Source organism: Exophiala bonariae, assembly GCF_035927105.1.
Source record: "Exophiala bonariae strain CCFEE 5792 chromosome Unknown scaffold_1, whole genome shotgun sequence".
Lineage (NCBI taxonomy): Eukaryota > Fungi > Ascomycota > Eurotiomycetes > Chaetothyriales > Herpotrichiellaceae > Exophiala > Exophiala bonariae.
Genome location: NW_027042476.1, coordinates 1463914 through 1489731, shown reverse-complemented (window position 1 = coordinate 1489731; position 25818 = coordinate 1463914). Strand labels below are relative to the sequence as shown.

The 25818-nt window shown below is 50.3% G+C and overlaps 7 protein-coding genes across 7 annotated transcripts; 4 read left to right on the top strand and 3 right to left on the bottom strand.

The window, feature by feature from the left end:
• Nucleotides 1–292: 292 nt before the first annotated feature.
• On the bottom strand, nucleotides 293–1785 carry LTR84_000526 (uncharacterized protein; the record flags this gene model as incomplete). Its single annotated transcript, XM_064844156.1, has 2 exons — nucleotides 293–1631; nucleotides 1688–1785. The coding sequence occupies 2 exons, from the start codon at nucleotides 1783–1785 to the stop codon at nucleotides 293–295; spliced, it is 1437 nt and encodes a 478-aa protein (XP_064712016.1).
• An 852-nt stretch (nucleotides 1786–2637) lies between these two features.
• On the top strand, nucleotides 2638–4211 carry LTR84_000525 (uncharacterized protein; the record flags this gene model as incomplete). The annotated part of the gene is made up of 2 exons (XM_064844155.1): nucleotides 2638–4006; nucleotides 4063–4211. 2 exons carry the CDS (start codon nucleotides 2638–2640, stop codon nucleotides 4209–4211), a joined length of 1518 nt encoding a protein of 505 aa, XP_064712015.1.
• Nucleotides 4212–4814: 603 nt separating this feature from the next.
• On the top strand, nucleotides 4815–6683 carry LTR84_000524 (uncharacterized protein; the record flags this gene model as incomplete). The annotated part of the gene is made up of 1 exon (XM_064844154.1): nucleotides 4815–6683. The coding sequence occupies one exon, from the start codon at nucleotides 4815–4817 to the stop codon at nucleotides 6681–6683; it is 1869 nt and encodes a 622-aa protein (XP_064712014.1).
• A 1043-nt stretch (nucleotides 6684–7726) lies between these two features.
• LTR84_000523 (uncharacterized protein) lies at nucleotides 7727–10255 on the bottom strand (the record flags this gene model as incomplete). Its single annotated transcript, XM_064844153.1, has 2 exons — nucleotides 7727–10144; nucleotides 10205–10255. 2 exons carry the CDS (start codon nucleotides 10253–10255, stop codon nucleotides 7727–7729), a joined length of 2469 nt encoding a protein of 822 aa, XP_064712013.1.
• A 4490-nt stretch (nucleotides 10256–14745) lies between these two features.
• Nucleotides 14746–15354, bottom strand: LTR84_000522 (uncharacterized protein; the record flags this gene model as incomplete). The annotated part of the gene is made up of 1 exon (XM_064844152.1): nucleotides 14746–15354. One exon carries the CDS (start codon nucleotides 15352–15354, stop codon nucleotides 14746–14748), a length of 609 nt encoding a protein of 202 aa, XP_064712012.1.
• A 906-nt stretch (nucleotides 15355–16260) lies between these two features.
• Nucleotides 16261–17967, top strand: LTR84_000521 (uncharacterized protein; the record flags this gene model as incomplete). Its single annotated transcript, XM_064844151.1, has 1 exon — nucleotides 16261–17967. The coding sequence occupies one exon, from the start codon at nucleotides 16261–16263 to the stop codon at nucleotides 17965–17967; it is 1707 nt and encodes a 568-aa protein (XP_064712011.1).
• Nucleotides 17968–19464: 1497 nt separating this feature from the next.
• On the top strand, nucleotides 19465–24549 carry LTR84_000520 (uncharacterized protein; the record flags this gene model as incomplete). The annotated part of the gene is made up of 2 exons (XM_064844150.1): nucleotides 19465–20426; nucleotides 20484–24549. 2 exons carry the CDS (start codon nucleotides 19465–19467, stop codon nucleotides 24547–24549), a joined length of 5028 nt encoding a protein of 1675 aa, XP_064712010.1.
• Nucleotides 24550–25818: the final 1269 nt, after the last annotated feature.

Genomic DNA, 25818 nt, shown 5'->3' with positions numbered 1-25818 from the left:
CGGATTGTTTAAATCAAGAGCCTGGATTCTTTCATCTCCCCGCCAGGGATTGCCCATTTCCAGGATGAAATACGAAATCCAGCCTCTGCGCCGAGTGGAATAGATGCATGGAACTCTACTCGCAAACTTGTGTCGATAGATAGATGGGGCGGTTGATTCATGTACATATTCCAAGCTTGTATTGTATAAGTAGTACATCTATCTCCATTGAAACAAAATCGAGCGTGTCATTGGGCGGGTAGGGGTATCAATTCATTCTAGACCAGAGGGTTTCATTTGCATCATCTACAATCTATAGCTCCAAATCCTCATCCCGGTATTGATCCCTGACCACGCGGTAGAGATAGCCCGGACTGACGACCGCGGGGACTTGATTTGTGACAAACAAATCCACATCGCCGGCCTCGACAAAGTCATACAGAGGATTTCGGACACCAGAGACCAGACCCTGCCGTAATTCGGCGTCCTGGAAGGGCACTACTTTCCCGGCGTCGCCGTACGCAATTAGACTGTAGGGGTCGTAGGGATACAGAGGGGACAGCTTGTAGGTGGCGGCCAGAGCGAGGACAGGCACGCGGTGGAATTTGGCGGCTTTGATGACGGCCTTGGTGCCCGCGGCGGCAACGACGGAGCCGTTGGTCATGACGGCGTGCGTGTCGAGGATGACTTTGCTAGCGCGTGGCATGAGGGCGAAGATAGATGAGTCGGGAATCATGATGACGGTGATTCCTGCAGATGTGAGAGGTTTGGAAAAGGTGTCGCTGGGGAGGTTTTCGTCGTCGTCATCTTGAGGACTGGTGGAGCTGGGAGCGGTGTCCTGCTTGCCTGTGAGGAGAGCATGGGTTTTGATGTGGTTGTTGGGGTAGGATTCGGCGTGGAAAACGGTGAATTTGCGCTTGGAAGCGGCTTTCAGGAGGAAACGTTGAACGGTCAGAGAGGCTGAGTAGGTGAAGATTGTTTCTTGGGGGTGGATTTGTTCGAGGGCGGCGCCACAGATCTCATCATCGGCCTCGTTGATCTCATCAATGATCTCCTTGATGCCTTTGATGACTTCGGGACGTAGATTTTGGAGGATTCCCGAAGAACCTATTTGAGGGGTGGATGTTCCACTTCGACCAGGGGATTCCACCCCGCCGTGCCTCATGGTGGGGTGGGCGAGGATGCTGAACATGGAAGTGACACCAGGACGAGCAGCGCCTGGAACACCAGTGTGAGAACTCATCAAGGGAGGGCGAGAGGCACCTCCCGAGCGTGAAGGGGAAGGTGAAGAGCCCATGGCGGTATCAGCCCTGTTGAAGAAGCCATTGGGTAAACCATGGGATACGGATCTTGATTGAGGATGATCGAGGGGAGTGACATTGTCGGATTCGGGCTCACTGACAGGAGCACTGTAGTCTCCCTTTTGATCGTCTTCCTCCTCCTCACGTATGATGGCCAGAACGCGACGGACAATGTTTCCAACGGCAGGCTCATGGGGAGCAGCGTCAATCAATTTCTTTCCCACTTCCGAGACTCTCTGGATGAGTCTGGCGGAGTCGGGCTGTTTGGTCAACTCGACGGTGCGAAGGAGTAGAATGGTGGTTGCCACGGCACATCTTTTGGAGCCCTTGATTTGGCGTCTTTTGAGGAGACTGGAGCGGTAGGGTTAGGACTGGGATTGATGAAAGAGACACGAGTTATAACATACGAGACGAGATATTGGGTGGAGGAATCGACAGGCTCGGTGGAAAGATGCCTTTGGAAGCTGGCAAAGCCCGGAGTGGTGGAGGAATTTGTGGGTGCCATGGTGGGCAGAGGATCCAAGACTATTGATGACGATAGTTATTTCTGTTTCATATGAGGAGAGAATGGTTGTGGTTCTGGATCATGGCTGCGATGGTGTTGATGTGTACTCGTATGCGTTTGGAGGGTATCGTGGTGGGTGGTCAAAAAAAGTTATGACTCGCATGTGTGGACCTCAGGCTGTTAGGGTTGAAGAGCGCGATGTGGTGGGGTTCTTACCTACATGTACCGGAACTAGGCGGTAGTTAGTGGGGTGACTTGGGTGTGCCTCTTCCTGAGGTTTAACTAGAAGAACCAGCATCCCAGGGGTCAGATCCTCGGCTTTAGGCTGAGACCACTGCCATTTCTCACCCACGTCTCAGCCCGCTTGATGACAGTCGCCTTGGAGTGATTCTGAGGGCGACCCCAGCCACCAATTCTTTCCACTGCCAGTGCAGTCTTCCCCATCCACTTTTGCTCTTGTTCCTTGTTCCTTGTCTGTCACTACAACTGCAACTGCACCTCAGCTTTCCACCTCATCTTCAACATCTTCATTCTCATTTCTTTTTATCCTGCCCGCTATTCAGACTCGCTGTACTTCAAACTGTACCAGTAATAGATTCTCCAACAGCATGTAAAACTTGCCCTCAGTTGCTTCCCTCATTAGTTCGATCCCCTTCCACTGCCGCTTCCATCTTCCCCACTCTCGTTGATTTCCGAAATGCCATCATAACCCGATTCCCATCCTGCCCGCCTGCAGTCCCTCAATCGCAGTCAACTGCCCCTCGAATACTTCAAAGACTCCTTGTCGACATATTTGGTCAATTGACTTCACCCCAGTCCTCGACCAGGTGTGCGCGACTACCGCGCACGAGAATGAACTCCCTCAACCTCATCTCATCCCGGGTCATCGGCCAACCTCAACCATCTCGGCCACGTTCGCATTCTCAAGGTAATCTCTTGAAAAAGGATTATTCTGAAGAAGCTCCAAGAGGGAGAACCTACACCGATGAGCATATCCCCCAGCTGAAAAAAGAGTTCGATTCCACCTTCTCTCTCTTTAATCAAGACCCCACATCACCAGGAGACGAACCATCCCTCAAGGATGAGCACGATCAAGAAGATGAGAAGTCCCCTCTGCTTGGCCTGGATGAGCGACTCCCCGTCTCTGAGTGGGATAATGGCTGGAGGCGTTATGTGAAGAGGTTGGCCGATGTCATTACTGCAATCCTCGCCGCCATTGGGGCTCCCGTCGTCTACGTTGCTCGATGTTTCAGAACTCAAGAGGGCAAGTTTTCAATTGTTCCACGTCTTCCACGCCGAGATCGTTCGTCCTTGAGTGGTGCCACCAAAGCGATTGGTCTGTCAGCCGCTACCGAAAAGCTCTCCAATCGCCCTCTGCTTGATGCAAAATTGCAACACTCTTATTCCAGCGACTCTCTGACCACCTTGGGTTCCGATTCCGACAACGATGCACGCAAGGCGGATCAGAATCAGGCGAGACCCAAGACCAAACAAGACAAAGCTGTTCGCCAGGAGTCGGAAACTCGGAGATCGTCCATCAGAATCAAGGAACAGGACGCCGTCAAGCGTCGCAAGCAGAAAAAGGCCGGAAGTCCACTCGGTGATAGCACCCCCCTCACTGTGGACAATATCAAGTCTCCTCGGTCTCCTTCTCCATCATTGCGTATCACCAGGTATCCTCATGCACCTCAGCCTCCACGCCCATTGATCCCTAGACGACAACCATCGTATTCCAATCTCATCCCCCGTTCTCCCGGACGAGGCTCGCCTCCACAACAGAAGACGTTGGTTCTTGATCTTGACGAGACTCTGATACATTCTTTGGCCAAAGGCGGCCGCATGTCTTCGGGTCATATGGTCGAGGTCAAACTCAATACCCCCGTGGCCCTCTCCGCTCCACAGCCAGGTCAAGCTACCCCAGTGATAGGACCCCAGCATCCCATTCTGTATTATGTGCACAAACGACCACATTGCGACGAGTTCCTCCGAAAGGTGTCCAAATGGTTCAAACTGGTGATATTTACTGCCTCGGTGCAAGAATATGCCGATCCCGTCATTGACTGGCTGGAGGTAGAAAGGAAGTATTTCGCGGGCAGGTACTACCGACAGCACTGTACATTCCGCAATGGAGCCTATATCAAGGATTTGAGCAGCATTGAGCCTGATCTGAGCAAGGTGATTATTCTGGACAACAGTCCCGTCAGCTATATTTTCCATGAAGGTGAGTTGGCCTCCAATCGATCCAGGGATCTGTCGAATGCTGACATGACTTATTAGACAATGCGATCCCGATTGAAGGATGGATCAATGATCCAACAGATAACGATTTGCTTCATTTGATACCCATGTTAGAGGCGCTGCAGTACGTGACTGATGTTAGAGCTTTGTTGGCGCTACGGAGAGGAGAGGCAGAAGCAGCTTCGTAGCAACCAGTAGACAGAGAACTTGAAGAGGAATATTGATCACTTTCGTGCACTTGTCGAACCATTATCCATTCAAGTTCTGGGGAAATGCCCCATGCATCCGTATTGCGGTTGCACTAGCCGGACAAATCAAGCCGTGTTGATCATCCAGGTCGCCCAGCCACAACTTGAACTCGGTCGGAGGGCGGGTGGATAGTCGATATCGCTAAGGCATGATTGGTGTTCCTTGTTGGATTTGTCTACGATGTGCCGACCAGGCCGGTTGCCGAATAGTACCAAGCATGCCAGGCATCATCAACTCATCGTCAGACTCACATGCAGAACCCTCAAATTCTCTCACTGCAACTTCACCCTTCTATTTCCTGACGGTTGTCAGGCTGCCTTGCCAGTGCTATTTTACCATTTTTCATTCTCGACGTATTCTGATGAGGAAACTTTGGGCTTCATTCCCTTCATTTTGTTAACTATATACCAACATCACGGTCATTCCCACTCTCGACACATGAATATTTTACATATTCGCTTAGACATATTAACTTTCCAACCCATCCAACCAAGCCAGGTTGCAGTCCAAGATCCCACGAGCTTGGAATGGCCCAATAGACCATGTCCATGGATACAAATTCTCTCCATCAGGCAGATGTTGACATATCCATCCCACGCCATGATACAAATCTAGCATCGCCATCATCGTCGAGAACAATAAATACACCATCGCTGCCCATCGAAAGCCGTCCATCTTATCTAGACGTGCCTTCGTTCCGCCCCTCTCGACCATCGCTCGATAGTACATATTCCGATCTCTCCGAACTATCTTTCCATTCCAATGAACTGCAAACTCAGCATCCCATCATACGTTCCATCCTACCACACGATGCGAAAACCGCATCACCTCCTCGCTCCCGCATCGCGGCTGCTTTCCACTCATTCTATGTTACGAACTATGGCGCAATCTTGGTCCTGGCCTCTCAAGTCTTCGGTGCCGGTATGAACGTCAGCACTCGATTGCTTGAAACTCCAGGACCTCACGGCGCTGCTATGCATCCCTTCCAGATCATCTTCACTCGTCAGTCCATCACCACTCTGCTCTGCACCACCTATGGAATCTACACCAAAGCCGTGCCTCACTTCCCGCTGGGCCCGCCAGATGCCCGCTGGCTGCTCGTTCTCAGAGGTCTGTTTGGTTTCTTCGGCGTCTTCGGTCTATACTTCAGTCTACTGTACCTACCGCTTAGCGAGGCCACTGTCCTGACGTTTTTGGCACCCATCCTGTCCTGCTACATCTGCAGCTTCATCATCCCGGGCCAGACATTCAGTAAACAGCAACAGATCGCAGGTTTCGTCAGTCTCGTTGGTGTGCTCTTCATTGCACAGCCGGCATCTTTGATCTCCTCACCAACCAGCAATCCCGATTCCGTCCCATCTCCCACCCACAATAGCAATAGCAATACCTCCGCATCATCAAACTCCACGAGCCCATCCCACGCCGCCGGACCACAAGACCCAACCACAGATCAGCACCTCCTCGCCATCGGAATCGCCATGCTCGGCGTCTTTGGCGCAACCGGAGCACTTACCCTGATCCGCGCGATCGGCACACGCGCCCACGCATTCATCTCCATCAACTATTTCTCCGCGTGGTGCACCATCGTCTCACTAGCCGCCCTCCTCATCTTCCCGGACGTCAATTTCCGCTTCCCTGCGAACCTTACCGAATGGGGTCTACTCTTGAGCCTGGGCGTCTGTGGCTTTGTCATGCAGTTCCTGCTGACTGCCGGCCTGGCATACGGTGGGCCCACGGCGGAAAGCCATGCCAAATACGGCTTCAACACGAGACCTCACCAAAGGCGTCAGTCAGGACATAAGCCCAGGGATGTGGAAAGCAATGACGCATCTGAAAGGCGATGGAGCCACGATCTTGAGACCCCTCCTCCCCCTCCTCCACCCAATAGTCCCAAGACAAGCAGCAGCGGTACCCGCGCTACGAGCATGGTGTACACACAGATGCTTTTCGCGCTGGCCGGCGACAAATTCGTCTTCGGCGTCAGCCCTGGCATGATGAGCTGGATCGGCAGCGTGCTCATCCTCGCCGGAGCCATCTGGGTCGCCAGTGCAAGGGACAAAGACGAACAGGACCGCAACGGAAGGGGTGGAGATGGAGAGGACGATGGAAACATCAACATCGGCAGACGAGGATCTCGTCATGCAGCGCACAGGCAGACTAAGCATGCGGACACGGCAGTAGTGCGAGAAACCGGGGAGGCGACGGGGCTGATGAATGATATTGACGACATTGACGACCGCAACAATGATGCTGAGGATAATGATGGAAGTAACGACATGCACGCGAGTCACAGGCGGCACGGCCAGCCCGAGAGCGTCGAGTTGCGCGACCTGAGCCCTGTCCAGCAGAGCCTGGCCTTGAACATGAATGTCCCACACGCGCAGATGCCCTTGGCAAGTAACTACGTATGAGGAAGCAGTGGTTGATGGCTTAGGCAGGCGATGCATGGACGAAGAAACAAACGAATAAAGATGCCCGAGGGAAAGGGTTGGATAGATCCCGAAATTGAGACAGAACCGGTATATAACTGTCACAGCTCACAGCATGCAGCATACAGCTTATAGAAATGTACCTACCAATCTACCTACGTGCCCAATACCTTGAGCATGCAAATCGACCATGATTTCCCCTCCATCTTAGGTCTGGAGCGGCGCCTCGTTAGTACTAGGTGCCGTATTCGTCTCCTCGCAGGGGCTGGTGATAACTTTCCCTGATTCTACATCTATATTACGCTATACCACATGCACGTACATAGAGACATACGTCCCCACACGACCACGAAGAGGGTTGACACATGGGATAAGAAGACGAGAGAAAAAGGGGGCCATGTGGGATTTTAGGGTAAGACGGATGGATGTTTTTACTTTTCTTCAAAAAAGAACGGATTGAAGCTACTTGCCTATCTAACTAGGTAACTCAGCTGCCTAGGTACAGTAGCTAGCACAGGGCATTGCCATGTCGGTCAAAGTCCAAAGCTCAATTCTTCGTCGCTCGGACGCGATGCTGGTTTGTTGGCTTGACCTGCATGTCCTCGTTGGACGTGTTCTTACAGTACATAGATATTGACAAGCCAGACCAACGCCCATACAGAAAAGACTCTCCTCTGCTTGTTCCGATTTTGAATCAAAGCTTCAGCGGTAGTCAGGTACGGGAGTGTGTGTGTCTAGGCCCATTCCATGCGATTTCATGCTTTTCCATATTATGCGAAACAGGTCCAGTGCGACGCAAATGCATGGGTTCATCGATTGGCTGTAAGACGCTGATTCAAGACCCGCATCGTATTCTTGGGTCCGTATTTGACTGATGTAGTCAGGTTTGCAAATTCCTATCCCCCGTGATCAATATCCAAAAACGCCTGGCTCTCCTGCCCAGTACTAACTTTTTTCTCCGTGAATGATCGACCGATTTGATAATGCTGCGATATGATAACGAAGGGCCAAAGAATACCACGAGACTATGCGGATGATGTGCCAGTAGCGTTGCCGCCACTTGATGCAGCTCCTCCTCCATTGGCAGCCGTCGGATTCGTACCAGAAGCGCTGTTAGTGTTCATAATACTTTCCATATCGTATGAAGGAAAGACCTGAGATGGTGGAGGCTTTTTTGGAAGATGGGCGGGAGCGCCGTACTTCTGCTGTAGAGAATCTTCCTTGGGCTGAGGGGAGGATGAATGGCTCATTCCCTTATCGAAGCCGCGTGGTCCTGGATAAGGGGAATTGCTCAGAGGTGTTTCAGAGCCAAATGGCTTGGATGCACCAGTGACTCGATTCTGACTTGACGCTGGTGACAATTTCTTTCGACTATTTCGACCTCCGTTGCGACTCGGGGCATTGTTGGGCACGAATGATCTGGTCTGTGGGTTGAACAAGGATCTAGAATAACTACCTGGCACTGGGTGTTGTGGATTGTATTGGGGGTTCCCACTGAAATTCTGGCCTGGCAAATTTCCGTATGCATAGGGTTGAGAGCTATTCACGTTTGAATTGGTTTGATATCCCGACCATCCAGCAGAATTGGTATTCCCAGATACTGGCTGTTGGGGATAGGGATTCTGATATTGATTATTCAACCATGGTTGATTTTGTTGCAAACCCAAATGAGGCTGTTGCATGTATTGGTTGTTGACCTGTGCTCCCATGGGTGAGATGTTCTGCTGATAGCTGTTTTGAGGCTGTGAGTAATTGAAATAGTTGGTGGACGCCGCGGGTTGCAGTGAACCCCAAGACTCTGCCGGGCTGAACTGATTGTTACCATGAGGAGTCGCATAAGGATTAGGAGCATTGAACGACATATTGGCATCGTAGCCCGGAAATGACTGTGTAGGAGTGGTGCCATAGTTCATGCTTGCTCCATATGGATCAGACGGCTGATAAGATCCTTGGTAGGTCTGCTCTGAGTACTGGGGCTGATATTGTTGGTGCATGTTCTGCATGGTCATCGGGGTGTAGCTGGGTATGAAGGCAGAGCGAGCTTCAAAGCTGTCATCTTTTGGAGTCTTAGATTTTCGAGTCTTGCGTTTGCCACTTGATGAACTTGAACGCGACAGACTGGCCGAGTGCTCTCCAGTAGAGACATTCTCACTGGGAATCGGTTCTTGAAAATCACCGAAAATTCGTTCTCTTGCTGCCTTATACTGAGCTTCACGTTCTTCTCGGGTTAATTTTGATTTATCTTTCCCTGGTGTAGATTCCAAGGGCGAAGTAATGCCCTCTTCACTGTTGGTTTCTTGTCCAGCATCAGAGGTGGCTTTTGACGGAGCCGATGAACTGGCTGCAGTGCTTCCTCCAATTGACTGCTGGCGCGCATCGAGTCCAGCTCTACGCAGGACTTTAATGGTGATGGCAGCTGGTGGTTGAGTGGGTCCCAGAGGGATTGACGAAGCAAGCACGTGTAATGGGGTTGGCATAGTAATCAACGTCGGCTTGAAAAGACGAATTGATGTGCCATCCTCGTTGATATGATGAGCGAGCATGTAATAGTCAGCCAACTTGTGCGCAAGAAGTCTTGCAAATGCATTTTGAGGCGGAAGATCGATGAACTCGGATCGCGGATGTGCGATAAAGGCGAGTAGTTTTTCTTCCAGTTGCAAAAGAGGTAGACGGTCTTTTGGCGTTGCTAATGCATCCAGTAGCTTCTCGTCAGGTGCTACGGGAAGTTGCGCAGCGCGCTCATGAGCTTCGTCGATGGCAGGATTTTGATGACCAGTGGTAGATTCCTCATCGGAAATACCTGTCTGCGCGATAGGGCTCACAGGCAAATCCCCAAATCTTGGAGTATTGGTCGAGGTCAATGTGTGATAACGGCGTGGAGCGATTGTAACACCAGATGAGCCGGGATGTAGACCTTGACGAGAGGCCATTGCCGGGTGATCAAGGTCACGATGGAAGGCCAATTCTCGAGTCGGAGGAATCGATGCTTCATCGTCATCTACAGCTCTGACACTTGCACTGTCATCAGGACGAATACTCTCTTTTTCGTCCATGGCAAAGGTCGTGACGGATGCCATGCTTTTTGTGTCAAAATTCTGATGTTTTGTGGAAGAGTTTGATAAATGTGACTGGTCATCTTCCAAAGATTCACCACTCTCTCCACTGTGAAGGTCACCTGCAGCTGTCGCGGCATCTTTGACCAAAGAGAGCCCCTCAATTGCAGCTGCGACATAGTCGGATTGTGTTTGCACATCCATCCTGCCAAAGACTGGTTCGTTTGTTCTCCTTATACTGGCTGGTGGGGCTGCCTGTGCCTGGTTTGCCTGTGGAATCTTCCGTGGATTGGTGATATTGTTGTTCCCGTTGTTGCGGATATTTTTCTCCTCGGTAGAGTTAGGATTAGGATTTGATGCTGGTGAAGTGGGTGCACGCATGGCTGCAACCTTTTGATGTGTTAGATTGAGGGTAGATTTGGATCAGTGGTAGAAAGAGGAGAGACATACCTTTGCAAATGACAATTTTGCCGGAACAGAGCCAACCTGAGAAGACGCCATGATGCCCAAGGAGATTCGTCACGTCGTATCCAACAGCACGAAGTAAGGCTACCAAGCTGAGGATTGAAAATGAATGTGGATTACACGAGCGAAAAGTAACGCTTCGAAGTCCCGTTTTGCGTCTTCACACAAGATTTTGCCCATCAACTGAGCCTGCGCAGAACAACCTAAAGGCCTCCATGGATTCGACTGATAGATAGGCTCTTGTGTGTTGGACTGTGGAAGATTGCAGGGACAAGGCAAAATGGGCGATTGAGAGTGAGGAGGCCAAAGACTGTGGTATGAGGGCTGTAGATTCTTGGTTACGCAGCCAGCTTGAAAACTGAAGTTGGCTGAGAGATTGACGATAGATTTGTCCTAGTCCATTGCGCCTTGATCAAGGGCAATGACAGACATGGAAGGACACGAGGGGCAACGTTAAGGCTGGAGAACGAGAAACGTGAATCTGGGGATCCAAAAACCGTACATGAGGTTCCAAATGCCAAGACATATCGGAGCAAAGTATTTGCGATTCCGCTGCCATAGTCACACGTGACCTATATTTGTAACAGATCGTCCTTGACCCTTGGTAGACCTGTGGGCACACACACTTGAACAGATGCAACGACAACTACGGATATTCGAGACTATGCCCTAGGTTGTATACAGACCAAAAATCAAAACGTGGAGTGTGGCTGTTGGCGGGGTCTTATATTGCGACGCTGTGAACACGCGCGCCGATTAAACCGAGGCTGCAATCAAGGGGGACCAGCATAATGGTCATCTTCTCCTTGTCTGCTCTGCGATGGAGAAGGTACCGTTTGAGTGGTAGTACAGTACTGACAGCCACTGTTAGTAGATTGAGACAGTACTAGCTTTCCTACCACTTTTCCATCCCACAAAGACTGCAAAGCTTCTTCAGCCTGCTCGAATGGGTAGAACGTATCGACGATGTCTTCCCAGATTTACTTTTGTGTACTCCAGAACAACAGCCAGGTTGCCTAGATCGTAGACCGATTCGCAATTGATTCTCCTGCGTTGGAATGGGAGTATGAAAGTTTGAAGGTGAATTTGTAAACCTGATGACCTACCTTGTATGAATTTTCTGTTGATGATGGTTGGATAAGTTCTTGCAAGTGGTCTAGATCATTTCAACCAAGGTAGCCTGCTTGGTTCGCCATACCTCCACTGCTTGTAGATTTCATGCTCTGACAACAGGCGAAGATCCGCCGTTCTCAATGACGAGGTCGACCATCACCCTGAGTCAATTCAAGCACTTCTTCGTGCCAGTCGGGACACTTATTATAACTGACCGATTGAATTTCCGGACCACTCAAAAGCGTCTTCATCTTTCCCCGTTTCTGATCGTTGGAAGAGGTTAAGGTTACCTGCAGACCAGAAGCGCGAGATAGCTTTAGGGCCAAGCTGCTAACACTGCCGGTGCCTACTAAGTGCGTTCTGAGTTGATACACAAGAAACAAGATCACTTCCACCCACCTTGAAATAGAATTGGGTTGTCTTTCCGACTCTAGGACTTTCATGGCCGACCAGGCTGTCAATCCAGCATTCAGAAGTCAGCAAGCACAAACCCACGTCAAGTAAGTAAGAAGCTGCCTCAGAATTCTGTTATCAAAGACGACATATATGCGAGCAACTCCGTCCTCATCAGCGGCGAGCCACGATCGACCCGTGCACCGATCATCCACGAATTCAAGCCAAGAAGACTTGATTGTCCAGCAACTTGGCCGACGGATCGAGAAAACATCTTCAGTTTCAACCGCTTCATAGGTGCATCAGAACAGGCTGCTTAGAAGCATTGTCTGCTCTGTCATAATCACCGGGATGCAAGTGCTTCAAAGATTTCATCAGGAACCAAGTTCTCCCGAGCCCCAACACGCTTCGATACTCAGGGCTTAGAGATGGTTGATTCAGTGGGTCGAAAATTGGAAAATTGAACTATTCTGGCGGGAACAGTTTCAATGCCTTGGGTCGCTGCACATCTACTCAAGCAAGGCAATGGATTGCACTTTTACTCCTGGAATAACGTGCGTGAAAGATGTCAGAATGATGGGGATCTCTGTCCGATGGCTTTGCAAAGCAAGGTCTGGTATTTCACGTGATGCCAAGGACTAGGACTTAAAATAGTTCTAGGCGTCCCTAACAGGAGTGTTCTAGGCATGAACTTGCTTCGTATAGGGCATTCCTCAGCTACAAAGGCGGCCTTTGACTGCCGCTTCTACCCGTAGTATTCTTACGACGACTCGAACTTTAGGCATTTCGTGGATGGGCAGCTGCCATTCACATTCTGGCATTATTCATACTTCGACCCTAACGTTCTTTGCAGACATCCATCCTGTTTCTTTCTGCCTGCTTAAAGTTCCACTTTAATTCGACTCATTCCTTCAAGACTCCAATATTGCTTTTCATTCTTGGGCCAGAGCAATAGATTTGTCAATACCTGATATCAAGCTGATTGACCCGGGAACAGGCCCGACAGTCTGCGCATTTTCGACTTATCACTACCCTACAAATCTCTTCAAACGGGCTGTGATTGTCTGTTCTTCAACACCATCAGCTGCTCTCACTCTTCGGTCATCGAATAGTGCCTGGCCTGAGGCCGGGGGTGTTTTTTTCGATTCTTTGTCTCGGTACAGAGTTGCAATGAATCGCTACCGAACCTTACCTGGCCTAGGGCCTCAAAAAGCCAGCGCTTCTACTGTTTGCCAGAAATGCTTGAAAAAAGATATGCTGCCTTTACCTGGCTCCCGGTAAAAATTATGCTGACTTAATGCACGCCACTATTCATATGAATGCAAAGCTTCCACTCAGGAACGACCATATATTTCTCGGCCTTCAAGAACCCAGCAGCTACTCAATCCGAAACTGATACCCAAACTTACTAACGACCGTCCCAATGATTTACTGATCAGGTAAGCATATATGGAGAGAAACACCCACCCCACCACTCCAACTGACCCTATACCAGCAAAGGTATCGCCGACAAACAACTAGCCGAAGCAGAAGCCAATCGTAACGGCGGTCCAGCGCCAGATATCGAGAATCGCCGTGGCCGAAGCAGAAGCCCAAGACAGAGATCACTATCACGGTCGGTCTCATCCGACTCCGTCTCAACCGTTTCGACCAACAAATCCCGTTCGAGAACCCCTGGCGACAGCCACGACCGCACGAGAGACAGCCACTTCTACACGAGCGAGAATGTGAGCCGCGACCGCCTCCAGACACCACCGTCGCTGGCCAACGGCAAGCGCAAACACCGATCCATGTCGACGTCGACGTCTCACTCCCGCTCGCCATCGCCGAGACGAAGGCCTCACGGCTCTCACCGTAAAAGCCGGCGCCACAGAACCATAAGCCCGATCGACCGACGTGGGCGGCCCAGTTCCACACGCCGAGGCAGCCATCGCAGCAGGACGCATACCCCAAGCATGGATATAGGGGAAATCACGAAGCACAGGCGGTCCATGGACTCGGGGCAAGGCTACGATGATGACGATGGCGGGAACGGGAACGGAGATGTGGCGTTTGAGCGGAGACGACACGCTCGTCGCGAGAGTCCGGCTTTGCGTGAACGCTATGGTAATGGGAATTCGACTGGCCGAGCAAGAGAGCAGAGGAAGGAACGCAGCCTGAGTCCGTATAGCAAACGGCTTGCGTTAACTCAGGCTATGAACATGTGATATTTGAGGGGGATGGGGTGTATTATTGTGTATGATCTTGCTATCAGTAATGAGGATTATGAGTCGGGTTGGGCACTGCAGACTACATGCAGTATTGTACGTTGGTTGCATGGTATTGGGAGGTTAAGTGATTGGGTCGGCATTCCCTGCTGCCAATCAAGCACTGGGTGTTTCATTCATGGTTGATACCCAATTTTGAATTCTATTGACTACTGAAGTCCCCGGGCTTGTTGGTCCAACTCACTCCGCACTCAAAAGCATGAACGCTTGATCTGCGCAACCTTGCCGATTCGGAAGTAGTCTGCCTTGTTCGCCCAAGAGCGAGACACACACCATCACATTGGATTTTGCATCGCGTGATTCTCCTGCCAACCTTGAGATGCTTGGCATCCTTCACCATATGCTGCGCCTAACACATAAATCGGAATTGCTCCCATCGGTCCCATGTCCATGAACCGACGGGTTTCCTCATTGGCGAGAAGACTCCGGATCCTGTAGGGTACCGTGGAGGGATGCCCATTCGAGGTCCGAATGGCAAAGTATTTCTGCCAATTATCAGTGCCGTGCTATGCTAACCCGACCGTGAAGAATATGGCAAGTCTGGTAACCACATCGTCCATTTTGATGGCTGCTAGACGTGGTCATGCTCGATGGCAATCCGTGTTCCACAGAAAAGCTCAGAGCGTCGTGAAATTCCCAGACCCCGGGCCAGGATCTTCTCAAGATTCTTCTCTGAGGGCAGGCATATCTGGTGTGTGGTGTTCAGGTTATTTTCCCGATGATTTTGAGACGTCTTGGATTCAGGGTAATACTTCAAGACACATCAGGGTCCTCTTCTTCCAGTTCTGCTTCTCTTTGCTCTTCCTGTTCACGCAAATGAATACTCTCGACAAGGGTGCTGCCTTCAATGCCGACCTCTTCGCCGTGCTGTCCGTCTGAGGTGCTCCCCTTACTCAAGGCTTCCTTCTTTGCGTTCTCTATCCTTTCCCTCACTAATCGAGCAATGGCATTTTGCGTTCGAACATCCACAATCTTCATCTTTTCTGCGAGATCTCGTTTCAAGTCCCAGTTGGGTTTCTTCGGCTGGAGCTTGAACAGATCAATACCCTTCTCCGCTTCGGCTTCATCCTTGGCTGCTTGTTCGGCAGTAGCAGTGGCTATGCGCTCTGCCTGGGCCTCTAGAGTCTCAGCACCAGCGGATGGGTTGGTTTCAAACCCAAGTTTCGCGCCTTTGGTAGCCACATCGTAATTCCGGCCAGACAGATAAGCGTCGGTTTTGGAAGGTTGATAATTCTGGCCTTCTTGTTCTTCTTGCACAGCTTCTTCGTTGGTGGGTTGTTTGCGTTTGAGAGAGGCAAGTTTGGCTAGGCGGGCTTTGCGATCGACTGAGGCTGCGTCCAGACTCGTGTGAGTGGCCGACATGACTGGGGAAGGCTAATGGAGGACAGCTGGATCTGGAAATTGGCAAAGACAGTCTCCCAAGTATCGAAGGGCAAAGGACTTAGAACAGTCCTGGTAGAATTAATTCTTCTGCTCGCCTGGGGAGTTAGAATGCTGGTACATAGTCGATCTGCAGTTCGAGTTGGACGGGCGCGCTCTATGAGAGGGTCGGCTTAACTTCGGGCCGGTTACAATTTTCACGATTTTCAACTTCTTCGCGACAGCACAGGGACCGCAGACACGACAGGTACAGAACGCCTGCACTTCCAATACCACGTCTCCATCACCAACACCACCACCTAAACACGTATCCTTTCGACTGAAGCCAAATGCATGGACTTCTGAATGTCCATCAGGTCGATTGGCACATTTCTATCATGCCTCCAACATAGCAATTGGTCGACTCGACGACTTCCTGTCCTTGTTACTGCTTCTCGTTCAACATGCGTTCAATTATCATCACGGTTTTTCTCGTCTCAACAGCCTCGCTCAAGCGATGATCTCCCCATCGATTCGCAAACCCTCCTCGATCCAAATGCTTACTCTTCGAGAACTTTCTCTGGGACTAGCGACCAAGCCAGGAATGGCCGTCGTCATTCAAGAATGAAAACCAACGGTCCGTCAACACGATCAGTCAGCGCGGTCAGAACTCGTCAAGAGCACAGAAACAGAGCTTGGAATATCCGCCTCAGGAAACATGACTCGGAACCTGAGATACACATGGTCGTAAGCAATCCTATTGTTAAAGAACAGGAGCGAGATCGATGTAGGACCCGAACTGGATTTGGGTTCCGAGTCCAGCGTTCGCAAGCTAACTCAACATTTACTGTATTCTTCTCCGACTCGCCATCACAGCGTTTCATTCCACGCATACGCCAAGTTGATTCTATGCCCAGGCGCCATCGCATCACTGCTCGACAATCGATCACTGCTCAACAATCGCACTCTGTGTATCGACGATCCAGAAAGCTCTACTGGGACTATCAATTTGGTAAATTGGCCTTTCCAGAAGATGGTGATTTTGGACAAGCACGAAGCAGGTTTATTGTCTTCCAATCAGAGGCAGCAAGCCTGTTGAGGCTGTCGCAGACTTTGTCCGGGAACACATCCCTCATTCCTGCTCGCTACTTGACCAGGCATCTTGTCCCTCTGGTCATTGGTGCACTAGCACACTCGGCCAAATCCGCCTTAGATGTCATGTTGCTAATGCGAGATCTCACAACGTTTCGCTTGCACATGCGATGTGATTGCCTTTTCTACCTCCGCAAAGTCTACAAGACGACTATCGAAACGGAGCCAACTGTTCGGCGAATGTTCGACCAAGAGATTGAATCAGCTGCTGAGATCGGGCGCTGGCCAAATAAAATGCCAAGTAATGTCCTTGTCGCCCTGTTGAATCATAGCAACCTCCATACCTGTCAAGACATTATTGACTCGGTCTTTGCTCGTTACGATCCAGTGCCTTTGGTGCTACGCCTCGCAATGATGGACCATTATACATATCATCAGCAGCCCAAGCAGGCCTTGGATATTCTCGCACGCCTGTCACCCGAGGAGTTGAAAGCAGCCACGCCAGACTTGCATCGCCGATTTTACAATTTACTCAAGATTGACACTGTCGAGAGCTCATCCACTGGGCTGAATTTCCAGATTCTGCCCGCGTTGGTGGCGACTGGTATTCCACTAGACGATGCTTTGCACAATGTCGTTCTAGAGCGCGCGGTCGCCTTGGGCCTGCCAGATGTCGCGTGGGAAGTTTTCCGATTTATGGAAGGCAATCACATCACGGTGGATGCTAGAAGACATCTGGTACTTTTACGAAGCTGTTTCCAGCGCGGTGATCTCGAAGGCCTCAATCGGATCATGTCCAGTATCCACCGGAGTCCCGACCTTGTGAAGGATCCGTTTCTCGTCTCCTATACCATGAATATCGTCAGATATGTCTGTTACTTCGAACGAAAACTTCCAATGACAGAGTCATTGGCGCACATATTGGCAGTTTATGACCGAGTTTACGACCGAGGTCCGTTGGTTAAGCTGGCTATTGTTGATCCCTTACCTCCAAGCGAGACAAGGCTGACGACAACAATCCCAGATGGAATCCAATTGGCTTTCACGCTTTGGACTTATATCCTAGTACAGCATTCAGACCACCGAGTGTCACATCTCTGGCTTCAATTCGTCCACTTGGTCAACATGGGGGATCCGGAAATGTGCGCTGTGGCTGCTCATGATGTCCTATACAATGGTCTCATCACCTATTGGGGTCGCAACCCGGAGACCTTGATCAACGCGGTGGAAACGCTGGAAGAGATGGAACGATTGAATTTGTGCGAACCTACGGAACTGACCTGGGTTTTGCTTGTTTCTGCATTCACGAGACATGGGCAGCAAACCGCGGCCGAGAATATCAGGCAGATGATGAAAGTGAGGGGAGTCGATCCTCAAATGTCACAGTGGAGGTTTCTCCTCGATCACAATCCAGGGTCAGAGCTCGCGTCTCGCATTGAGGCAGATTTTGATGCGAAAGGAATTCCCTCTGGTCTCCCTACGACCGAGTCTCCCCATAACCATGGACAGGCCACGGGGGACTAGGAACATGTATTAATATTTGTGATGATTAGTAAGGCATGGACTCAGCTCCGATATCTGAGAGCACATAAGCTGTTCCTCCTTTGTATGATATAACATAACACGGAACATAGATTTATACAGAGTAGCACACATTAACTGACGAATTTGTATTAAAATTGGAGAGGCACGAGTGTGACTGTGATTGTGATTGGATTGACACTCCCACTTCCAGTGGTTGGACCGCCAACATGCAGAGTCTTGGCCCCCGAGTCCCGGGCACCAATGATGCCCGAAGCCTGGGAGGGGGCCAGTGTCACCAGTGGTCACCCACCAACCTCAGCACGAGCGCCGCCCCGCCGTGCCAGCGATTATCAACCTCCACTCCGAGTCAAAGTATCAACTACCTCGTGTACGAGATGTCCACCATTAGATTGTTCCTTGATTACCAAACACGATTGCAAGCCACTGCCTGCTCACGTCTATCTTGACTCAAATATATTAAATTTTCCAGTGGCAGGATTCAATTGAATATCAATTGTTTGAAGCCACGCGCGCTTTGGGTACCACTGGGTGTTCTTGTACATTTCCGACGTGTTCGACAGGGTTCACCAAAACGCGTATACAAGACTGCACAAATCAGCAGAGTGGCAGACATCTCAAGCCAACCACAGGCGAACAAAAGCATAGGTTGCTTGATTTGGTGCATCATGGGGGGCAGCATGGGGTGATGCGTTGAAGACCAGGACAAGATTATGCACGGTCAATTCTGCTGCGGTACGTTCTTAATTGCCCATGCTACTGTATCTCGACGAATGCCACCATGCTGTGTGGGGCAAGGAATCTACTTCAAAGGATGAGCACTTGGTAAAAGGTCAGATTGATCATACCCCGCTGGTCATGGTCTGCTTCTTGGGTGCGACTTCCCATACTCTAAGAGAAACGAGGACGCAGGCATTTTCCCGTGGAATCGAAGAACATCATTGTCAGTAGCACCCGCTCGGTTGTCTTTCATATATCGTCTTGTGAGGGCAGAACCAGGCAAGAATCAGATTTCTCCTCTTCAATGGAGTTGTCTCCGTTGGAGGTTCTGTCCATATTGAGATATTGTTCTTTGGGCCGCTCATATGGGGCTGATCTTTCCGAGACATGGAAGCTCAAGCCAATGGCAGCGGTGTACATCAATCACAAACCAAGATCAATCAAGACCTGTGTGAGACGACTGCTCTGGGAGCTACTGGGAATTGGTGCAATTCTTTTCATGTATTTGTCGGCTGAGGTTCTTTCACGAGCCGGGAAGTTCGAGTTCAAGACATCAGCCTGACCTGGGCAAAGTGAAGACCCAAAAACTGAAAAGACCTGATGAAGTCTCCGCCTTGCCGTGTTTCTGGATTTATTGCAGATTTATCATAAATGCTAACAACATGTCTATCCAGGAGTAATCTCTACCATTCTCATCCGGATGACTTACAGGATGCTGAGCTAGTTAGGTGATCAAGAATCATCTAGGTACCATGCAATATGACGGCGCGGGTTTCAGCAGCCTCGGACCTTCCCCGAGCACCGCCCACAGAACCGCGTTCCATGAGACGCGACATAACACCTCCAACTTCTAAAAGACCGACAGCTTCTCGGCAGCATGATGTGTATAGACCCTCCCCGTACGCCTCAGGGGAGGATTTTGGCCGCGGGGGAAGACTTAGCATTTCAGATGTCTGGCGGCCAGGTCCTAATCACTATGCCGGTGTCGCCAGCCCTGAGCAAGCTTCGGCTGGATCACCAGAACACGTACGTGGAGATAGAGCTCGACGTGTGTGGCGAGAAAGTCCTCCGCGACAAACATTCGACCGTGTACAAGAGCCATCTCCACCACCACCAGTCCGTGGCGGGTTTGAGAGAGAAGAGGCTGGATCAAAGTCTCAAGAGCAAGAAAGACTAACAGCTGAGGTGACAACAGCAGTGTTCTGGCGAATTCTTGAGGCACAACATGCAGCTCGCTTATCAAACAATATGGGTCAAAGTAGAGTACCTTCAACATTCGCACCCCGTCTAACGGACGATGACTTCGACATGACTAGCTCGTCTGTTGATCCTGCACTAAGATCCTTAGGAACAGAAGACCGTCATTCGCTGGCAACTTGTAATGTCGACGGGGTCGCGGATGAACAAAGAGTGCCATTGAAGGCAGTCGCACTTTCTTTGCAAGATCCAAAATTATTCTTGACGGACTCCGCACTTTCATCGTCCCTTCAATTTGACAAAACCATGAACAGTCCTAACAAGAACATGGTCGCTGGTGCCTTAAAACGGGCCAAGATCCCAACTGAAGATACAGCCTCAAACTCATCCACCACAGATTCGAAGACCAAAACGATCTGTCGAGAATGCCGCACGCCGGGCAGCTCCCTCACACCTCTCGTCCGATGTATCAGATGTGAGAGAGGATATCACCATAGCTGCGGTAACCCAAAACCTCCCAAAGGGTATTCATCCATCCATCTTTGTCTACGTGTGCTTTGACCAAAGCTGACATATCCTAGTGCTGACGCTGAGGAGTTCGTCTGCGGAAAATGCCTCAAGAACCAAGGCCGTGGTCCAACTAGTGGAGATGTATCTCGATCTGCTAGCATCACTGAGAGACCGACTGTCGCTTCTGCATCTCTCAGAAACACTATTCTGCCGTCGACGGATGACCTCAAACCTCCTTCGCGGCCTCCCACACACGATCAAGATCATCCTGCCCCTCAAACGAAGTTGGAGTCCTCGCAGGGCACATTGTACAAATCAATCACTTGTCCTTGGTGGAGAAAGGGCAGATGCAACCTTTTTGAGGATCACTGTCTCTTTGCTCACTCTGACACTGGACATTATGCTCCCAACGGCAGGAATCCAGCAAGGGCATTCACATGTGCAGAATGGCGCGAAGGTCGCTGCCAAAAGTCGTCCTTGGACTGTCTCTACTCTCATAGGGACACTGGGCTACACGTCACCTTCGAGCACCATGTCGTTCGCAAGCACATCACCTGTTACTACTGGAAGGTCAATGGCACATGTACAAATTACGAAAAGGATTGCGTGTACGCTCATCGAGACACTGGTATCCTTGCTTGGAAGCCTGCAAAAGATTCTCGCTCTCCATTCCGCACCAATTCACTCAAAAATTACATATGCCCTCGGTTTGAAACCCGGGGATCCTGTCACTTGTCCCAGAATGAGTGCCCATACACTCACAGCAGCTCTGCCATATCATGCCTGCTTTTGACCACTGGCAATCGTTTCAACGCTCGACAATCAGATGTCTCTCCTGTGCTGGACTCGAGAGTACCACAAGCTCTAGTCTCGTCCTCAACTTCTATCCCAAGAATGATGTCGTCTTCATCAGTTGATAGATTGTCAAAACCTACAGACGTACAGAAAATCGACCAAACCAATCAGGATCCTTCTACGATACAAATGCCGTCGCCCATTCTCACTACTGCCGTGGCAGATATTCCAAGCCACGACTCGAAAATCACGGATACTATTTCACTACCTATAGGCCATCATCCTCGTGCTGGGCGGCAGATGGCAAAGCGTGGTGGGCGTATAAGTCAGCCTCGGAAAGAGAGAATCAACAGTCTTGAGAATGCTGTACCTGGAACATCAGCCCAGAACCAGTCGGATACGAATTCACTCGATAGTGTTGAGCGCATTTCCAACGTTTCGACTGTAACTGACATAAAGACATCTGTTAGAAAAGCGCAAAAAGAGACAAACCCGTCCTCTCGCTTGGTGGGTGACACCACTTTAAGAAGCATTACTGACAACAGAGTCAAGAAATGTAGCCAATGTGGGAAAATGATCCTGGGCTTAGCCACTCAGTGCCGCGCATGCAGCACAATAGATGGGAAAGCGGTGCAGGATTATGGTTCACGAGCGCCGGGAAGCGTGAGTGACGACAGTGATGTTGAAATCACTGGAAGGACAACCGCAGCAGCGATGAATTCTGATAAGAAATCAGGCAGAGAAATTGAGTCTGAAGAATCGTCTCGGCGACTTGTTGCTAATATTCTCAAGCGCACTAATCGAGATGACCATTTGTTCATTTCAGTCAAAAAGCACAAGCCTTCGTATGCTGCAGATATGCTGGCTGAGGCCGAAAGTCGGCTACGATCTGCTGCTTTGACCAATATACCGTCGACGCAAAGTGGATTGCATACGATCTTCGGAAATAGTCCACATCAAATCCCTCCATTGGTGCCAGTCGTGGAACATGTGGCAGCATCGACATCGCGGGCTTCCTCATCGCTTCATAGCTCTCGTGATAGTTCAATGGATGACTATCGTCATATCCACCAAACACAGGCTTTGAATCAATCCGCAGAGCTTGCAACCGGAGCATCGCTATCAAGGTTAGAGGAGATCGTCAAGGATGTTACTTCTCAGGTAAAGCAACGTGATGCTCAGAAGAGAATGTTCCAAAAGATGCCTCCTCCAGCTTTGGGCTCACCGATCTTGGGCACAAGAGATGAAATACAAGATCCGGAAATAATGAACGAGTCATTCGAGCCCGATATTCAACCCGTTCAGTTGACCAAGCAAAATCACCTTGCTCAACATGGACACGACCCAATTGTCAAGAACACTGTGGAGGATCAAGTGGCTGGTTTATTCGGCCGCGCGAAATCCCCAAGTCACTCGGCGGTCATATTAGTCCAAGCTCATCAAGCCGAAACATCTGGCAAAGCACAAATCACGTCTGAAACCCTGAGCTCCAGTTGCGAATCCTGCAGAAATGCACACAAGAAATGCGTACATAAATCTGGAGATCAGATACCTTTTCCCCCAAGCAAGATACAGCCCGCAGCATCAAGTGCTCCGCGGGGTATTTCAGACCAAGCTCATCAACTCGGCATCGTTGAGAAGGCAAAGGAGAGAATAGGAACAAAAGCAACGTCCGAAAGCCTAAGTTACCGCTGCAAGCCTTGCATAAATGCACATAAGAAGTGCTTACATGCGAAGGGAGGCGCATTGGATGTTGAGAAATGTATCTTGTTCCTTGAGGTCAATCCAACACGTCCTCAGACCGGAAAAGTTAGCATTGACATGTGGCAAAAGATTAATGAGGCAGTACGCCTGGTCAGCAAAGACTCGACTGAGGCCAATGTTGCAGTTAGTGAGACAGAGAGCAGTGACCTGTCAATGGGCTTGGACGCTCAGCCACTGGCGGCGCAAATACCGCCTGTTGAGCGGCCTCCTCCAAAACTGAGACTCATTGTCAAAGTTCCATCAAGAAATGCGTTGCAGAAGGAATCCTCTTCGAAAAATCCTTTGAATCTCATTGAAACCCCCGTTACTACAAGCGATCACATTGCTGCCGAGGGTCCAGCCAGGGCACTTCCTGGTGATCGTCGAGTCCCGCAGCTACAAACCAGAGCAGTAGCGACACTGGGTGAGAATATGAGGCAAACAGCAGATGATTCCGATGACGATCTACCCCTGGCCTTCACACGATCAAGACCCCAAGACGACTCGTCCGTTGAGGACTTGCCTCTGGCGGTGACAAGATCCGGCGATCGAGTGGAGAGATATTACCCGATGCTCCCACCACCTTCGTCCAGTTCGGATGACGACTTGCCTTTGGCAGTCACAAGATCCGGCGATCGAATGGAGAGATATAATCGGCTACCCCCACAACCTCCGTCCACTTCAATTTCGAACACTCTTTCCCTTGAGGCTCCGGATGTAAGAAACAACATCAATGTCCTTAAAAGACCACGGGATCAATCAAAAGACTCGGCTCCTACTTTGCCGCTCCCAATATCAGGTTCGGTCTCGACGCTCTCTCCTAGTGTGGATCCAGGACCGGACGTTGTTGTCCCAGGCGCTGTCGCTGGCAAGATCAACAAAGCTCTTCCTCGTCGACGTCAGCCACAACCACAGCCACAACCGACCAAGACACAACCGCTATGGACTGATGAAGACGAACAACGGGCTGTCGACGCCCTTCGAGCACGTGGCGTAGTGATCGAATCCGAGTCAGAAGACGACGGAGAGGCTAGCGACTACTACGATGAATTAAGCTCTCGCGCAGTGCCTCCACTCATCACTGACCCACTACACCACATGCCAGTCTCCCGGAACCCATTCGACGTAGATCACTCACTCGACCTCCGCAGCCTCGAAAATCGCTACAAAGCCCTCGACATCAGACCACCGTGGAAGCGCAACCGCCCTACCAAGAAAGAACTCATGAGTGGGAATGCTCTTCTACTCTACCAGACACGCGAGAACAGGTTAAAGTACGGAGATCCGCATATACAACTCATTCGCAAAGTTGGTGACGAAGTCCCTGTCACAGCGCTTGTCGAGATCGACAAAGGCTTCAACATAGATTCCAGCTTCGACACGCCTGGAAGTCGAGAACTTAGTGTGCAGCGTGTCTCAACGACATTTCGAGAGTTCATGGGCATGCCCAAGGCGGCGGTGATTGCGCAGGGCAAGAATAAAGACGAGTTGGTTTTTCTGGAGAAGAAGCTCGAGGGTGGGGACGGGACTGTCTCGGGGGGCAGGGTCAGAGCGAGGCGGGTCAGAGATGATGAGGTTTTCCCTTTCATTTACAATTGAGGCAGGGTGAGATGAACACAACAGACGGGAAGAATTGAAGGAGGCTTGGCAGAGTAGTTGCAAAGCGAGAGATGATGCTGCATGTTTGATGCACACACTGGCGAGCAGCTATTTTCCAGATGTCGATGATTGAAGTTAATCAGACATCGTATGAGAGCCACTTCTATCATCAGACCACTTCATACTCAGCCAGGTGATTGATTTCCGGTGTTCTTCTGCAGAACCAGAGGAAGCGATAGTTTACACTGATGCCTGTACCACAAATGGGAAGCACGAAAAGAAAATAGAATTCCATTCGACAGAAAAACGCTACTTGACTGGCTCCTCTAACTCCGTCGTATCGCACCCTAAGAAGCGCGGAGAAAACCCCCCAAAACACCAAATGTTCAGACCGTGGTAGCATGAATATGCCTGCTGCGGCTCGGCAGGACGATGGCTGGAACGCAATACTCTATCCGACGATCATATTGCACTGGACCACGCAAGATGAAAAGTCAGCTGGACTGGTCCTATACAGGAGGAGGAGGAGGAGGAGGAGGAATACAAGTCGGGAGAGAAGAGCAGGAGCCCTTTTCTTCCTCCCGTCCTTACTGTCCTCCCCACCTTTCTCGGGAGATCTGGGAAACTCACCGCCATAAACACCAGCGCGATACTGATATACGGACTCAGCCTTTCACCTATCCTGGCGAATTTCCAAAAGATCCCCAGAAAGCTGAATACAAAACAAAAATTAGTTTCCAATTTCCAGTCATCGTGAAGCAACATATGGGATTTGTTGGTTGGATTAAGGATGGGAAGCGGAAAAGAAGAATAGAGTAGAAACTCACCCGTCTTTATTCCGGTCCATGGGTCCTGGGAATAATGAGTGCACGTATGTGGATGTGCAGATTAAGAGGAGTAAGACCAGGAGTAGGGATTGGAAGTTGAATATTGCGGTCTAAGGGGTGTTTTGATGGGTTGTTAGTAGGTTGGGCTGGAGGATTTGAGCCAGGCCATGTGATATGTATCGTTTGTTTCTTGTAACTCATGCGAGTTGGTGGTGATGGGATGGGGGATGGTCCAGGTGTTGATTGATATGACTTACCATTTTGGATGAGGGCGGGATTTGATTTTTTGGTTGACTGATTCGCTGGTGGTTTTTCGTTGTGATTGTAGAAAGAAAGGAAGCACTCAAGAAGGGAGTCTTGTAATTGTTGTCCAATACTAGTATGACAGGCGTGGATGGCGAAGGCGATCGATGTGGAAAATAGAACAGATTGGCCTGTTGGG